Here is an 18,321-nt window from a genome sequence, read left to right on the forward strand (position 1 = left end):
AAGTCGTCACGGGATGTCAAGGTTTTTGGGAAAATGAAATTTCCAGACTATAGCAATTAAATTATTTCTCGCGCTTATCGGTTGCGGAATGCTTCGCAATTCGCGTTGAATACTTATCGTTGATGTGATAAAAAGCAATATACTTTCACACGTGCGTAAAATTCAAATGACTCCCCAATGCGCGCTCCATCCACGTTTCGTTTGATCGATCGGAAACGATTGCTCTTCGGTTCATTATTTTATGTTCAGCTCTTCCAGTGCTGTTCCCGCTTTTTGAACACTTGATCACTTAACCGCTTGTTACCATGGGCAACCGTTGCCACTGTAAATCCTTTTAAAAAGTAAACGATCCACAACGCAACGCATTTTAAAGCGCCACGAGCGGCACAAGAAAACAGTGGGTCGACAGATAAGCAGCTTCGCATTTTCTCCCTCACTTAAAAAGCATTGTCGATAATGGGGACAATGGATGCTATCAAACACGATACGGGGAGATATCTTAACCAAATTTACCCCCCCATTTCTCGCAAGTTCCAGCAAAAAAGGGTCGAGAGTACATCGGAACCGCTTGCGAAAGTGTCGATTTCGAAGCGTTGTTCCAACTATTTGGAGCTACATCGTTTCGGAATGGAGGGCGATAAAATTTAACGCCATCACCCAACAGCCCTCCAGAACATCGAACGGCTTCGCTTAATCTGTTCGCAAAGAAAGGGGTTAGATGGTTGGTTGTTTGTGCGATCGTTTTAACGCTTTGAAAAACAGGGGAAAAGCTGGTTCTTACTCAAACGCACACACCGACAGACAAAAACTGAATCGGCTAAGCTTTCCTTTAGTCACGCTCGGTGTCTCCGCAAAGAAACAGCGTTTGACTGTTTATATCAATTTGCAACAAGGCACGACACGCTGACGGTGGTGCTTTTGGTGCCCATTACGTGCCTGTGTTCTTACCCCCAACGCTGGGAAAACAAGTATAAAAAGCTCACCCCCACCATCCTTACGGTGGTGGTAGAATGAATAATTGAAAGCAACACTCATTGCTTTTAGTGCTCGGCAATAGTACGCCGATACACAGGGGTTTTTTTCTGTTGTGGCCCGCCGTCGTCGTCGCCGTTGCTCATTGCTCGACTGTTCCGCCTGAGGAAGGTATGAGAAGGAGCTCGGTTCATGGCGACAGGGATAATATAATGGGACGGCAACCACACTCGTTAGTACCATTGTCAGTACTAGCAACTTCTAGCGACCAACCTTTCTCATTACTGTCAGTATTGAGGCGGTATTGGCAGAAATGGTCGCACCAACGGATTATGTCTTGGGCGTCTAGCTCGTTTTGTTTCACCCATAGCAAGGTCGTACGGTTCGTTTGATAATTTTATAAGCTTGTGCGGACACGGCCTGGCCTGGTCAGTTAGGCGCTTATCGTCACAGCTAGCAGCTACCATCAAGGATGTCATCATGGTGCATCGTGTCTCCGCTCACTGTGTAGCGGTGGAACACAATTTTATCCCGGTTTTATCAAATTAAAAGCGGAACTTGGTGGGATGACAAAAAGCACAAACACAATCCGCTAACTGAATAGTGGATTGGCTTCTCGGGTAAGCCACAAACGACACACATCTAGCACACATCGTTATCTTGCCGGTGCGAAACAGCATTCAGCGCAACAACATGTTGGCCATGTTCAACTGGCGACCGACTGAATGTTGTTTGAACATTTTTGCTCACCCTTTACCGTCCTTTTTGCCTTTCGTCGTGCATCGAACGAGAACGGACAGCTAATGATAAATTTTAATAAATATTTAATCTCCATTAGAGATAGTACCGCAACGGTACGCCGACCACCTACTCGAGTTCCTGAAGGAAAAAAAGAAACGAGCTCGGCCATCCGGTTGGGATCTCTGTTTGCCAAAACCCTGCTAGCTAGCAAACTAGCCAGCTCTACCGAAACACATGACTAGCTTCCGTCCAAGCTGGTTAGCTAAACTTTAGACCAGCCTTCGGGAGGGGGGGAGAATCTCCGGGTCGGGAAGCGAAAAAACTAAATAGATAAAATGAAATGAGATAAAATGAAATAAAATAAAATCCCAAACCAGCCGTCGTCCGAAGCCTTCTGTCGCTCAGTGGACACGTGAAATGGGAGTACAGAGTGCAAAGCATAAAAACCCCTGTGTTTGCTTGTTTGGTAGCAGCTTCTTGGAGCCACCCGAAAAACACTTCCGCACCGCAAAAAGGGGCACCGGTGAAGAAAACGTGCTAAGCGATAAAAAGTGTACTGACACAGGTGGCTTTTGAAAGCAAGGAAAGGGTAAACATAGCAAAGAAGCAAGAAAAAGAAGATAATTTTAAATATTCTACCCCTTTTTGCTCTTAAAAACATACAAACACCGAATCGGTCCGCAATGAACCACAGCTTCCGGGGTTTCGTCATGATTTCAATTTTATGTGCAGCACTTTCATTGCTCTCCTGCCTGGAAAAACTCATCCACATCCGGCAGAGCACAATCAAGAAATATCCCTTTCGAGGTGCGTTTTTTTTTCCCTCCAGGGACATGGTAACATTTAGTAAGCTGTGAGCGAACGAAACTAATAAAAACAACGCACAGATACACTTTAATGAATTAGTATCACACAAAACGGGAAGGTGTTCGGAGGTATGTTTTCTGCTTGTACGGGAACTACATACACACACACGCCTTGTGTTCAACATGGCTACACAGTGGAAAGCTCTTAAAGGTAACTTTACGCCCTCGCCTAACACCATCCAGTTAATAAGCTTAATGCTCGTGCAAGGCTCTGGCGCTGGTAGGCAAAAATTGCGAATAATAGCAGTTGGAACAAGATTTCCGGTCCCATTAAGGTTAATGCAAATAGGTGGATTTAGGTGATGTCTGCCGCATGTTCTGCATGCGTTCACGTACCGTGAGGACAGAAAAATCTCTGCAGTTCTTCTCTACCCCAAAAGACCCCACCGAAAACCACAGGCTGGGTGTCATTACACGGTCGTTCGAGATAAGTGGTGAAAAAGTTGTGAAACTCTTAGAATGCCCATTTCGGGAGTTCTTACTTAGCTGCACCGTTCCGGATGCCGGTGTTTGCTAAACGAAAACGAATGCGAATAATGGGAGCTGATCGGGGGTATCCCTTATCTGCGAATGGTGATGCATTTTTCTGTAGGTTGCAGGTGGTTCAACAGCATAGCAGGTTGAATCTCATTTTTCCAAAATTAAATCTCACATACAGCTTGGCGGCTTGTGCACTGCACCATTCGGTTACACCGTGCAAATGATAGCGTGCGGAAGAATGAATGAATAAAAATGGGATCCTTTTTGCACGTAGGGAAAGGAGAAAATCATAACCTAGCGCACAGGGAATGGTGCACCATTAGGAAAGGTCAGTCCGATAGCTTCTGGCCGTCCTGGTCCGCGTGTAACACCACTAAAGTGGTATTTATCTCGGTGAAATCCGATGCGTGCTAGTAAAAGAATAGTGTAGCCATTTGAGCAATAGCCATTTGAATTGCATATGTAAAATGTACACCATATTCAAGCGGACACGATCATGGCTGAACATAACGGAAAGGTGTTCCGTTACGGAACAAAGCCCTTCAGCGGAATGCTTTAGCTAAAAACTCGATCTAGTTAAAGCTATAAGGTCGAAATGGTGCACGAGTCTTGTTGTTTAAAGTGTAGGAGCCCGAAGTACGTGCAATAATAGAAAAATACATGAAATTGCATACTTTAAGGCGTAGTATTCCCATTAGTTTACAATGATAATTTGCTCCATACCATATTCAAAATTAGTTTCTTAACAGTTTATTGATAAAACAAAAGAATAATATACAACCAAATTAAGCTCTCCATAAGTTGGAGTAAAAATCTCAACAATATTTTTTAACGCAAATCATGCCCGTTTTTACCATTCCGTTGACAAAGGTTGTACTTTTAACGAAATATTCATTACAAACAGCGTGAACTCTCTTAACGCCACATAGTGTGAAAAGTCTGTCAAAAGCAAATGGCCGAGCGTCTGAAAGGAACAAGTTAAAAGAATGCTAAACAATTCCACAGAAAGCAGAATGGCGTGACCGGAAGAAACTTTAGAATTGCTAGCAAACAATCATCCTACCACCGGGAGCAGTGTATTATGTCTTGCTTTCCTGGTAAAAATACAGCCTGGTACTCTAATCTTGCCGGTAAGGCAGAGATGTTGAGCAACAATTATAACTTTGAGCACTTAAGGAAAGCATTCAATTCAAACTGCGCACGTATATCTCAACTCACGAGTCTTACACGTAGCGATGATCCTTGTTGGTTGTGACGTGGATGCTAGGCATGGAAATTCGATGCCCAGATAGATTGGTGGTAAGTAATCAATGTCACGCAGATAGACAGAAATGATCATACAATAAGCGAACCATAAGGCAAACAAGCAAACAAGCATCCACCTAAAGCTCGAAGGGATCGTGTACGAAAAAATAGGTAACCACACCCGAGGAGTGTACTCTGCTGGTACCTTACAGTGTCACATGTATACGCTCTAAGGCGTGACAGCACAATAGCGCTATAGTAGCAGAAAATGTTCGCGTAAACCGAATACGAGCCGGTTTCACACCAAGTGTAGTATAACACACCCTGAAGGCATCGCGAATCGGGATTCGGACTATTATTTTTTCCCCCTGTTTTCTGGTTTGTCCCACCGGAAACGGTACGCTCCTTGGATGAACAAAAAAAAAAACACAACCCGCGGAACAAAAGGGTGGATGTTCAAACAATTCGTTCGCATAGGTTATGGCAGACGATAGACGATGTGTTCGGGGGTGTGTTGAACGGGCGCAAAGCGAAAGCCTAACCCGGTGTGCAGAGTTCGTTCTGATGCGAGTGAGTTTTCCCCGAGGTTCGAGGTTTTTGGCGTCGTTACGTTTCACGTTGCCCCAGTTACGGGTGCTGGTCGAGGGTGAAGAAAAAAACTCCCAGCTCCCAGTTGGGTTTTACACAAACGTCCATTCCCGGGATCTTTTTAGCGTACCCGGGCTTTGCTACCTTGGTCTGTATGTGTGTCTATCCTTTAGCGAGAAGGTATCAAGTTACGTGTATTTTTGTGTCTGGCTGGTTGTCGCATTATGCCGCCGGTGACCAGCATTGTTGTAGCTGGAGAGCTCCGAAAACGGGAGCCACTTTTATTTTTATCTTGCGCGTTTGTGGGTGGGTGCCGCGACTGTGCACCAACACTGGTTTCACTGGTGAGCACAGAACCCGTCAGCAAGGAAACAAAAGCGCGTAACGTAACGAGCTTGGAAGGGAAGAAAAGTATCCTTTTTAACAAGGGATCGAGCCATGGGTAAAGGAACTGGGTTACGCGATGTGTCCAAACTCTTTCTCGTGCTCTCTCTCTCTCTCTCTCTCTCTTCCTCCCTTTTTCCCCATTATCCTCTTTATCATTAGAGAGTTTCTGGCCCTTAAAGGTTTCACCCAACGCAACCATCTCACACGCTCGATGGCGGACACACGTGAATGAGTATGTTTACATTACTAATGGTTCGACAGGAGCCAGGCGACATCAAAGTTCACAATTCCTTCCTCACCACCCATACCCGATGGTCCCGACATACTCCTGCCATCTACGGTAGGTCGTACAATGTTGCATCGGCCCGAAAACACAATGGACAAGAGCCGGGCGAGGCAAGGAAAAGTTCACCAAACGACGCCGAGTTTCACAGTTTTATGTTTCACTTAGCAGGAGCTTAATAATTTTCCTAATTTAATTGCCCGTAAAGCTGGCGGGCTGGGTGTGGAGGTGGTCGATAGATTTCCACTCACCGGTGGACGGTGGCCAACGGTACGGTAAAAGGACAATGGCTTTCCGCTGCATTTACTCTACGGTTCGTTTACTGTGTGAGCATTAGTGTGTGAGGGATTGTTTGGGTGAAATAGGAGAGAGCGAGAGAGAGAGAGAGTAAGCAAATAGTTGCAGGAAAAGTTTCTACCCTGTGCTAGGGTTGACGATTCAACAAGAAGTGAGTTTGCACTGAAGTTAAGAGCATAAGATAGTTTGTTGTTTTCCTTAAGAAAGAAGCTCTACTTTAATTCGGTCGTAACTAGAGCTTTAAGAACCCAACAGGAAACAGGTGATGTTGGAAAAAGTGTACTAAAGACTTAAGCTAGAGCCAGTTTATGACCCAATGCCCATGCTCCTTGTTAGCAACTGATGCAAACATGTCTTAAATAGGTGAAGTAAGGAAGCTTTGAACGAGGAACAATCATCCTTGTTTGGCCGAGTGACATAGTTGTTGTGTAGTAGTTGGGGTTTCTAACACAACGGTTTTGCGATAAGCACAACAATAGAAATTTATGTTCTCAGAACCGCATGGCTTAAAATGCAGATTGAACTTTTGGTCTGATGATGAAACTTTTCCCAACTTAAAGAAAAACGTGAAGTTGAAGTGACGTAGTGTTTGTTTTTAAAGTTCTTAGGTTGACGTTAAATGTTAATAAAAGCCTTAAATTAACATCACTTTGAGGGACTAGAATCCAAAAGACGGAGAAGTTAGAGAAGTGGCTAGTTTTGAGACAAAATGTGTTAAGAGACCGGTAATGCGTAAACTAACAGAAATTGAATACAAAAATAGTACATTCTACACCCACGAAAGCTCATCTTACAATTACTTCACGATCACGAAAAAAGCATACGATCGAAGAGGAAACGAGAGCATATAAAGATTTAGATGTAGAAGCAACGTTTGTGTTATGGTTTGTACGAGTATAGTAGTTAGTAGCAGTAAGGTAGGTATTTTTGCCAATTAGTTGTGTAATTCCGTCGAAAACGAAAAAGAGATAAAGTACCATTAAAAAAACGAAACAAAAAGGAAACATGAGAGTGTTGGGGGTAGATCGGGACAAAACTTAAAGATGAATGATTAACATGTAAGTTCGATAAGGCGATTAACACAAATGACCGGTAACGTACGTGTGCAATTTCGTATGAGGAAGCCTGTGTTTGTGTGAGAGAGAAAGTGCGAGTCTGTGTGCATGAGTATGTCTTTTGCAAATAGAGAGAGCAAAAGAGAGAGAGAGAGAAAGAGAAGGAGAGAGAGAGATAGCTTTCAAGTACATACTATGCGGCACATAGAGTCGCATACAGCAACTAACTGTCACTCGTAACATGCAAGGATCCTCACCGATGGGTCTCCACGAACCCCTTCGGTACGGTTTGGGGATTTGTCCGGTTTCCGCGTGATTGGCCAAGTTGGCCACGATGTCCTCAAGCATCTGGGACCTGGTGCGTTCCTGCATCCTTGCAAACTTGGGCGCCGAGTACGAGGCCCGCTCGCCATTCACGATCTTTGTCAGCAACCATTCTCTGGGGAAGCACGGGATTAGGACGAAAAAATTGCAACCGTGGTTTGCTGTGGCAAGCTTCCCGGTGATCACTTACCTAAACATCGGACCCTTCTCGAACACTGACTGTTCCCAGAGATACGGTTTGTAGGCACCGACTTCATCTCGCGTCACCACTGAAACCTCGTAGCGCGTCGGTTTCCGTTTGATGCGAGCCGAAACACGAACCTAAGGAACATGAGGAAGAAGGAAAACAACAATAGAGGAATCGATTAGATAAGATGTGAGGAGTATGTTTGTTTACTTAAGTTAAGAAAAGTGAAATCGGTAAGAAGCTACGCTAGAAGTTGATGAACCTCTGGACATACTCGAGATTGGACGAGATAAACTGATGGTGAGATATTTTTTTCCATCCTTCATCACGATGAGCTTTCAAGACAGGACGGAGACTAGAATCAGTCTCAGTACATTCGCAAATACACACGCACCAACACGCTAGAATGAGTTGCATAGTTTTGAATGCATCGTACGTCGGAGAATTTTTTTTCTATTTGTCTGGTTTCGGTCCGACAAAAAAAAAGGTTGTTCGTAGGTACAATGAAAAGTGGTTTCGATGATCAGAGAGATAGGGTAAAGCCTAAAGTAAATGACAGGATGAGAAAGGTAGAAAGAAAAATAAATAACCGAAAACTCTCAAGCCCACCGCAGTGTCATCCTGCCCCAACGAATCTGATACGGGTATCCGCTTCCCGCTCGCACCACCCAAGGCGTACTGTGTACGAAACTTATAATCATTAAATTTCATCCACCCATATCTGCCGTGTTTCACATCACCCCAAACAACCCGTGTTCCGGTTCGATGATTTGGTCAACAGTTTTATGGCTCCCGGGAATTGGAATATGATGCCTGCACAAGAGCACCAGGAACATTTTCGTGCTTTAAGGGATGTTGGTTTGGGCAAGTGATACCTGTTTGGGGTTTACCTTTTCGGTTCCCAATTTGGTAGATGAAAAATGGTACTGATTTTGAGATTGGCAGATAGTAGATCAAAGGGATGGGAATATCGTTGCAAAGCGTTTTGGTTGCTTGTATTCGTATGTGTATGAGGGAGGACGCATAGCACTTGGACGTATGGGAGTCTTGCTAATGCTGCATGGTATCATATTGCTGAACATATTATTTCTCATCTTAGTCGGATTCGATATGATAAACCAAGAGCTTTACTGAGTTAATTGCTTTTAATGATGCCAGAAATTATTTGAAAATATGCTTATATTTATCCAAACTCATTATCGGACAGCCAGGACAGGCAAAAGAACAATTGGTCATTATCAGACCAAAACAACGTAAATGCCAAATTTCCAGGCAAAAGAAATCATTAAAAAAATTTAGGATGCTTTAAAAATTTAAAATCATCTTTTCGAGACTCTCGCAGAACACATACTATTTTTGATGGTAAAATACAGTTGCTTGTCAGCCAATAAACGCCGCTGTTCAAAACTCCCAATCAGCAAATAGTATAGTTTGCTGAATTTCCCGAGCAAACAGTGAAATAAGTTCCATGCGAAATAAACCTTTAGTGGAAATACAATAATTCAGTCGTACCATTCGTGTTCATTCTCCCGCTCCTACGACGTCTGTTTTGGCGTTGTAATGGTTTGCAGTATGGATGCAAACATCATGATCTCCGTGTTCAGTTACATGCCAGTAGCTGGCATGCCGGTAGCGTGCGTTTCAGTGTCTGGCCACGAAACACACACCAAAGCGGAGGCAAATGATCTAATGTTCTTGCGTGGGAAATCTGTCCGAGATCGTCAGACACAATTCGCGGTTTCGCAAATGCGTTCATGTCCAGAGCACACATGCACAACGGGTACGCGCTGCCCGGAGGATAGTGTAGAGATTTCATTCTCTACATGGCAGCGCTGGATGTGCTTTGATCTGGACAACACCTTCCACCCCACGATTGTGCACTGTGTAGAACAGCGTTACAAGCTTTCAGTGGATATAGGTTTTCAGTGCTGGCAAAAAGGGCGAAGTTAGACCGGCACTAGGGCCGGTATGGGTGCAATGAAGTCAAGCGAAAGGAACGGTTGGATCCGATGGAAACCAAACGCAGCATCTAATAATGCTGACCATCCCAAATGGGAGTGACTGTTGAGCAGTGGTACTGGTTCATTTTATCCTCACCATCGCCGCCAAAGCATCGTGGTCTGTGCGGAATTCACGAGTTAGCAGTCTCGTTAGAGCATAACCCCACATGCTCAACTAACCGACACAACAAGGTTAAGAAAAGTGCCAGCGTCCGCCAGCACGAGGGAGTTGGCACGTGATTTCAACTGGAGCAGTTTTCGTATCACGCAAAAATGGATGAAATACGGGAACGGGACAGCCCGATCGTGTGGTGGTTCATGGTGTTGTTATCGCTAGTGTGTAGGTGAAAACAGTCACACTGTCATAAAAATAATGGTAAGTTCTTCCGCTCCCCGGTACGGCTGGATTTGACCGTTCACGCTCACCCACGGTACCGCCCTTGTAGTCACATGCCTGGACACAAATTATTCAGCTCCCTGCTGCCGCGCCAGCGGCCACAGCATCGGCATCCCGCAGCACGATCACGACACGACCTACCAGGCACGTGATACTGCGTGCGACAGCAGAACGAGCGGCCCGCTGGGGATGGGTTGAGAGTGTCTTCCGTGCAGGCCTAAACAACCGCTTCCGTACCGTGCGCGGCATGGTGCCGAAAGACACACCACCGGAAGCGACCGAGCTAACCGTTCGAGACAGCATTATGTAAGGCCGTACCAGCCGACCCGAACCGACTGTTGAAGTGGGCTGTGTGGTAATAATTTGCCGGCAGACACCGTTGGCTACTTACCAAGATGAACGTATGTAAAAAATGGCTCTTGATGCAGGCCGGGCTGAATGCGGTGTTGTCCGCCTCGAGGAACACCACGCAGACGATATCGTTGCCGATGTGGCGCTTACGCTGGAGCTTCTGGGGGTCGTGCTTTTCGTACGGGAGCTGCGTGGATACGTGGAACATTATCTCTATCGAACGCCAATTTGTATAAACCGAGTAAAGTCCTGCCGTGGCCGAGCCGTGGATGGTAATAAGATAAGGGTGTATCACAGATTAATTAGTATTTATGGTTTGTGGGATGTATATCTGTGTATGTGTGCGTGTGTGTGTACTGTTGGTTTCATCCTTTCCATCTGGCGTTTTTCGTGCGCCTCGGGACCGCTGAAACTGACAGTGCTTGAAGGCACGCGGTCCTCTTCGGTAAGCCCACCACTTACCTGTCAAATCGTGAACAGTGTCAAGGCCGCCTTTGTATTTATCAAAACCACGTAACCTAACTTTATCGCCTAGTAGCTGTAAAAACTCCTCAAATAACGGTGAATTTTCATTATTGTCTAAAATTTGTTCTTCGGTATATTGACCCTCCTTCACGTAGATCACGCCCACCTTCAGCTCAGATTTTATGAAAACCTGCAGCAGGAAAGAAAAAAAAGTCGAATCAGTTTGTGTGCCATGAGGCTGGCAAGTCGAATGGGGGTGTGATATTTAAAACCAAGCAAAGGAAAATAAATTCAATTTCTAGAAACGCTGCAAAAGGGGCAAGCTTTTGGAAGGAAGGACATTGGCTGTTACAGATATTGGCAATGGGCCAACATTCGCACAAGCAAACGCCGGGACGACGTTCCGTACCTGATCCAATTTCAGAAGCTCTTCCGGTGTATCGGGCAACTGTCCCAGCGTCAGTGGTGGGTTAAGATTTACTTCCTTACCTAACGATCTAACTACTTCTTCTCTATTATACCTGCCAAAAATAGGAAGGAAAGCGAAGAAAAGAGAACATTGTTTAATGTGTGCATTTGAAGGTATCAACGAGTTGCATGGAGCCTGCATTCAGGCGTTGCTTTAACGTGGCAAACGGACTACATGGAGCCACACTGCACGCTTACCTATCAGCAAAAACACAGGAGGCTGGTATCAGTCCATGTACGGTGTACGAGATAGCTCTAACTAGGATGCGGAACTGGTCGCGCCCGTTGATCGTTTCCTGCTTGATCGACAGGATTACCGGGCCGAGATCTTCATCGTTGGTAAAGTAGTTCCAGTGCTCGGTACCGTAAAAGTACTTCTCGTACGTTTCCTGCTCGACCGAGGTCAGCTCGAAGCCCTGCTGCTGCTCCCACTGCTCCTCGATGGCGGTCTTTTTTCTACGGAAATGCTGACTGTTGTTAGCGCGTGGTAATCGTGATTTCACCAAACAAACGGACACGATGGTTGATGATGATGTGCGAGCGATCGTGAACGGATGTACAGTGGTGATGTGTGTGTTGGATGTGATTCATTCAACCGGTATGGTACGTATGGTTGTTTTTATACAAATCATGAATGAATGTAAAAGCCATTGCAATGTACAGCGTAACACAAAAAGGATAATATAGAAACAGAGAGTGAAATGACAGGCGTGAAACGAGAGACAGAGAGAAAAAGCAGAAGAAAGAAACATAATTTGAACGGCGCTACACTAATGCTACACGGCTGAAATGTTGTGTTGGTAAGTGTTCGTGAATTGCGTGCAGAAGCGAGCATCAGAAAGTGATGTGGCGCGTGTGATGGACCGATGGCCAACATGCGAATGGTTTGTCATGAAGGTGAAGTCCACTGGGCATCGGCAGCTGCTTACCTTGGCACATTGTCCGAATCTTCGTCATCCTCGTACAGATCGCTGCAGTTGCGCTCTAGCTGCGGTTCCACGGTAATACCACGGGCGGCGTCCTCATGCTCCGACTCGCTATCGTCCCATATCGTGTGCTGGTTCGGGAAGGCGATCTTCTGGCGGGAACATTCGATCCAGTACCCCGGTGTCGGAATAAGATTGTGCGGATAGTCTTCACAGAATTCATCTATGGTGGCAGAAATAGAGCAGAAAGTGAGTGAGAAGAAAGTTAGAATATTTCTTTTTTGTTTCGTAAGTACATCCATCATGGAAGGGTTGCAACAGTCTAATGGATGTCCAGTATGCTGTAGGAAAGGTTTGCGTTGCGTGTCGAAGGTCAATTACAAGACAAGGATTATAAAGAATTTGGCTAGCTCAGGTGAAGCCTATTACTAATGGAAATAGCATAATATTTTAGTACCACCTACTGCCCCGTTCAACGCAAACAACAACCTCTTGGACCGTTGTGGTTTCCCTGGAACGGAGCCCATCCGGAAAGAGTAATTGTGAGCTTAACTGACTCAATAGACCACGGTGTGGTCGTGGCAACAGTATTCCATAGCTGCACACCATCATCCATAACTTCTCATACACCAAGGAAACGAAAGTGAGCATTTTTGCATGTTAATTCATCATAAAGCAACTCGTGCGTTGGACTTTTGCAGGAGGACGTTTAGCGAAAACAAAAGTAGGCCCCCGGTTTCACACGCGTGGATGAACGTGAATTTATGTCGGTTTTGAAGACCGGCGAATGGTGGGAGGTTTGCCAAAGTAAAAAAAAAATGGCAACCACACCGATTGCTCGGTATTCCCTCGGTGTTCACCGACGCAAAAGGATTGGGTTGGAAATTTATGGCAAGTGATTGTATGAAATTACCGCTCCAATTAAAGCTTGTAGAGAGACAGTGGCCATGAGCATGCCGGGGTGAACCGGGGTAATCCTCAGGAACCATTCCCACTCGAGGGACGCTCGTGACAAGTGTTAAGGCAAAAAGGGATGTTTGCGAATGTTTATTCGGCCCGTTGCATCGTCCTCCGGCGTTGGCTTAAGCCCTTCCATGACAGGTTTGGTCAGCAGAACGAGGAATCCTGTTCTTTTCCATACCACCACTGCGTAAAGTTTGCACAGTCTGAAGTGTAATCTAATAAATGGTGAACGGAACGCGTCCGCCTGCCAAATAGCGCATTTTCATGCGCGAATAATTTCCACCGCCGCGGCATTCGCACAAAATGCCCGTGTGGATATAGGCTGGATATGTGTGAGGAGCAGGGTGGTATGAGTGCCTTTTTTGAGTCTTTGGGCCTCTTTCGGAACCCAACAAACGAATTAGCGAACGGGCATTTGAGCGGGTGCCGGAACCCATCATCAATCTTTTTGTAAAATGGGTTTAGAAAATGTTTTCCGTCGTGGCAAGCGGTACCCGTGTCGGGTACAGCTAGATTGTAGCGCGTTTTGCGTGTGGGAAGACTGTAGGCTTCCGGCAGTGAAACTTGGACGTGGAATGAAAATCTAGTAAAAGCTTAGCATAATTCTTCCTTCGCGCGTAGGTCAGTGGTAAATTGTGTGCTGGTTTGGTAGAAGAATGATGGACAAATTCAATATCCAGATGGGACGGTGTTCCGTTTCGCGTGTATCGAAAGATTGACTGCAGTGTTATTTGAACGAGCTGGTTTTTGCATCTTTCCTTCACAACGATGAAGATGAACACACCGACGAAAGAATGCAAAACAAAGTAGGCCAGTCTCCGATTTCCGATGGAGGCGCCAAGTACCGGACGCGGATAATGATTACGGATGGTTGGTGTTTTCCGTCTGTCTGACGGCCTGGCAACCGTTTATCAGCCAGCGGTTTACTGTATGGCCACTTGCCCCCGAGCGTTGTTGTTGGCTCACTTGGTAACAGTTTGAAAAATGTTTGCAGCAAACAAATGGAATGGGACGGAAAATTGATTGCCTTCAATCAACGTAAAATTTTGTGGCATTTATTAGTTCATTTGGTCATGAAAGAATTTGCAACTAGACAAAAAAAGATTCAAGAGAAAAAGAGGGAGAGAAAAGTAATTTTAAAAGTTTTTTGATACTCTAGAAGGTGGATAAAACCAATTTTTACTTCGATGGAGGCGCATGGTGTTTCACGATCTCGAACCAGCATTATGGGAATGATTTCGGTTGTGATCATACAAAATAAAGTTTCAATATCTTTATTTCTGCAGATTTCGTACGGTTGTATAATCCACCGAACGTTGCTTAACAACATTTTCACGCCAGCACGCTTAAAAGCGGGTGGGTTAAATTGTCATTAAACCCGGCGCATGTACCGAAAGCTAATGAAACCCTCGTCACGAACACGGGTTGCTGCTGCTACTAACCTTCGTTAAGGGACTGTCATCGAACTGATTATATCTCCTCTGTGAGATGGTGGAAGTTAAAAAAATAAAGTTCAGTAACGCTTCCCCTTTGTTCGCAGGGTGCATGCTCGGAATTTCTCGAAGATGAAACGTAGCAGAATCGTTTCAATTGTGGAGAGGGTGTTAATTATTTTATTATCTCACCCGCAGGAGGCTTGGGTGTGAGGAGGTTAAAAATGATGCCACCTTTCATGCTCAGTGTACGAACGCTTTGCCCTTTTCCACTCCATATACCAGCAGCGTAAACAGGGGAGCAAAGGGAGAATCCATTTTTTAGTTAGAATGGAAGTGTAAAACGTTTCGTTTATTGACGGTATCACCATTTCACCGGTTTCGTTTAAAGAATTAGTGACAGAACCATTCCCCACATGAAGGGGAGGTTGAAATATAAGTAGTAATTGGCTTTGAGAAAAAGCGCGTCTTACATGAAGGTACGTACAGCCACTTGTCGAAGGGTACGTTGGCTGTCTGCCTCTTCACTAGTGCCACTGCTGTAAAAGTAGAGCCAGCAAAAAGCATTAGCGTTAAGGCTATCATCGTTTTGTTAAGTATATTTTTCAACTGTCGTCACCGTGCTGAGCTTCGGGACGCTAACGAACCGAATGCGAAAGGCAAACAACAATCTCCAAAAGATGATGATGATGATCACGATCGTAAGTTTTTTTTCCCACACTACCCAGAACCGAAATCGGATGGTAGTAGTGGTGATGGTAAGGTGAAAAAGCAAAAATCTTCAAATGGGCCGAAGCAAATCCTTGCCACACCACGGCCAAAGCTTGCATGACGCTAAGGGGATAAAGGACATGCTTGAAGTACGCTACTGTTTGAGTGTGTCCTGTGAGGTGCGGTGCCGGAAGGTAGAATGGCAGGCAGAAACCATTTACGTTCATACCGTATAAACGACACGGCGAATGGCGGCAACAGCAAAACAACAGCCATCACTCGGGGGACATTCGTCGCAAATCGTTCCGTCGCCACGAGTCACGACCTCGCACTCGAGTGGCTCGTTTCATAATCCGGTAAAGTAAATTTTCCAACCTCACACTGGTGCTGTGCGACCGTTCGTTCGTCCGCGTAGGCAACAGTCTCTCGTGCCGGTACTGGCGTATAGACGGACCGACGGAGTTGGAATGTTGATGGACAAGATGGACTCGTTTATGGGACGTCTTGGTAGACGCTCTTTTAGTTGAAGTTGTTTTTGGAGGGTGTGTTTTGAGCCGTTGCCAGAGAAGCTGGCCCACAACGTTGATCCTCAACAAAATCCAAAATAATACACTGAATTTGAGACGTTTGCTTTGGTTGGATGTCGGATGCAAGAATGAAGTGGCGAGCGCTTGTGAGCGATGCCTCAATGAGACAAGGGAGGGAAATGTGTGAAGGCGGTTGACCTGCAGTAAATTTTTATTCTGCCATATCATTCAACTGAAAGAAGAGATTATTTTCGGTATTTTAGAGGTTTGCAATAATATCGAATTCAGTATGTGATTACGGTTAAATAATAAGAAGACGGTATAAATTAAGAAGACTAGTGTTTTCAAGATAATTATGACCCACTTGTAACACTTTTCAGGTTTATCTGAATACAGATCGTGTTATGCTGATGCATCCACTCAAGTAACACAAACAAATCCATCCAAAGGGATCGAAGAAATGTTGGCTTAGGTAAACTTTTCCACTCGCGAGTAGCTCTTTAGCTAGCGAGTCGACAAACAGCGGCCGTGGATACCATCATCTTCAACGGATAGTTATTGATTTTTACTTAATTCCGGCATATCCAAAACCGGATTTGAAGAGGACTCAAAGCAAACCAAACATAGATAATGACCATTAAGTAGGGAACGTAAGAAGTTTCGAGAGTGTTGCTGTTTGTTTGATGTGTAACGAATGTGTGTAACAATGTTTTTCCCTTTTGGAGGAGTTTTGGCCAACCCATTTGCTTCGAAAAGCGAACGTTCAAAGACGCGATTTATACCGGTTTGTGTATTGTTTATGTGTGTCGAGTGTGTTTGTGTGCCTGTGTGTCTGTGAATGGTAGGCTTTTGTTAGATCGCTGTTAAGAATGGGTCGACCCATGTCCAAGCCGTAAACTTATCCGCATGCCAAACGAATGACAGGGACATCCGGAAGGATGGTGGTGAATGTTAGGAAAAGACCACTTTTATCCTTCCGTGCGCGAAGATCTATCCGCCCGGTGTACGGGCCACGTTTGGAGGATATCATTGATCACTAGAACGAACGACGAACGGTCCCAAAACAGAGCAGGACAAAAGAAAGGGATCGCCCATTCGCTAGAAATCCTAGCAAAATGCAAACCATGCCGTACCGTACCGGTTGGAAATGGCAGGCAGGCCCGGTGTTCGGTCGTTCCCAGTAATTAACTCATCAATTATTAACGCGCGCAACAACAAAAACCAGGACACAAATTGGATGAGGCGAGAAGAAAATGGGGCCACTCAGGGTAGGAGCCTAGAATAGGGGTATGGTTGGACTGAAATGGATGGCAGGACAGTCTGCCGAACCCTTGTCTGGTAAGCCAGGGCCTGGGTACGGGGAGTGTTTTGCCTTCCATTCGTCGTTGGTTTTTCCTACGCGCACACAACCCCCAGATCCCATTACGATGGTGTGAATGAATGAATCGTTCGGCCACGCTCGAGGAGCGATATAATGGAGCAGAAATGGATGAACGATTGCGAACTGCGGAAAACTGATCGAGTTTAGCCGTAATGAAAATTGACGAATGGATGATTGATGGGCCAGCGTATTGTTTTTGGCGGCGTGTCCTTCTCGTTCTAGCACGCGCAATGGCAACATTCCTTGACATTCTTTCGATTAGGTAAGAGTGGCACAGCCGGTACCGAACGTTACTCCTTTATCCGCCTTCTTATCCGGAATCCGTATGGTTTGGGCTGCCTTGGCACGCAACCCTCCTTCAACGACGGATTGATCGAGTTCCCATGCCTAGAGACGTAATTTCGTTATCAAAGAATAACACAGTTACGGCAGCATATGGTCCCGAGGCGTCGGTTATAAGGAAAAGAGAATTCATCGCTGTTGGCCGAAATCGGACGGCTGGCCTGCTCCGGGATGTATCCTTTACATAACGAGCCCCGGCAAATTGATTTTTCTATAATGACGGCCTTGTCATGAGCTTTCTCGCAACGGAGCACATTCAGCGGCATTAAGATTTATCGTCGACTCGAGCGTGTGCTTATCGGGCCGCACTGGGACGTTTGAGCTGATGGTTGAGCATCTCGCAAAAGATAAACGAATTAGACAAAAAGGGCTTATGAATTAGTTAGTCCCATGTGTGATTTCAATTAGTATGATTTTTGCTGCAGCTTACAGTAGTTGTTGTGTGAGCGTATAACCATTTTTGTTTTGTTTGATTATAGCATTCGACACCTGAAGTACGGATCGACTTGGTAGAAAATAATTCTGGAGATAAAAGCTTTGATGTATTTTTTGTGTGTGCAGTTATGATTGAATTGAAACTATTTTTCTGATCAGTTTTGTCATCGTTCTTAAACAATAATTTCTAATAGAATAAAAAAAATTATTAATAAAGAAAAAAGCTAATAATAATAACCGTATCAATAAGTATCTTAGGATGAAATATATTTCACCCCGATAAGGAACTCTCCATCACCGGTCTACAGCATCCGAGGGCTTTGTAATATGAGCACAAAAAAACCACTGGAACGTTCTGGAAAAGTACATTGCCTAAGATTTTAGCCTTCTTTACGAGGGAACCGTTTGCAGATGAGTCTCTTTCGCTGCACGACTAAATACACCCGAAAGGAAGCTGGCAAACACACACACACAAAGGTTGGAAACGCAAAGGTTTC

The 18,321-nt window shown here is 45.1% G+C and overlaps 1 protein-coding gene across 9 annotated transcripts in view; it reads right to left on the reverse strand.

Moving 5' to 3' along the window:
* LOC118504356 overlaps nucleotides 1-18,321 on the reverse strand; it is a 148,113-nt gene that overhangs the window by 5,188 nt on the left and 124,604 nt on the right. For 7 of the 9 annotated variants that reach the window (XM_036038747.1, XM_036038745.1, XM_036038746.1 and 4 more), the window contains 7 exons: nucleotides 12,036-12,255; nucleotides 11,305-11,562; nucleotides 11,048-11,159; nucleotides 10,636-10,828; nucleotides 10,214-10,422; nucleotides 7,429-7,559; nucleotides 7,109-7,353 (listed from right to left, as the gene is read on the reverse strand). In XM_036038747.1, coding sequence (XP_035894640.1) covers nucleotides 7,109-7,353; nucleotides 7,429-7,559; nucleotides 10,214-10,422; nucleotides 10,636-10,828; nucleotides 11,048-11,159; nucleotides 11,305-11,562; nucleotides 12,036-12,255 — 1,368 coding nt within the window. The remainder of the gene's footprint in view (nucleotides 1-7,108; nucleotides 7,354-7,428; nucleotides 7,560-10,213; nucleotides 10,423-10,635; nucleotides 10,829-11,047; nucleotides 11,160-11,304; nucleotides 11,563-12,035; nucleotides 12,256-18,321) is intronic. The other 2 variants (XM_036038748.1, XM_036038749.1) reach the window with 1 other exon arrangement.

Source organism: Anopheles stephensi, chromosome 2 (assembly GCF_013141755.1).
Source record: "Anopheles stephensi strain Indian chromosome 2, UCI_ANSTEP_V1.0, whole genome shotgun sequence".
Lineage (NCBI taxonomy): Eukaryota > Metazoa > Arthropoda > Insecta > Diptera > Culicidae > Anopheles > Anopheles stephensi.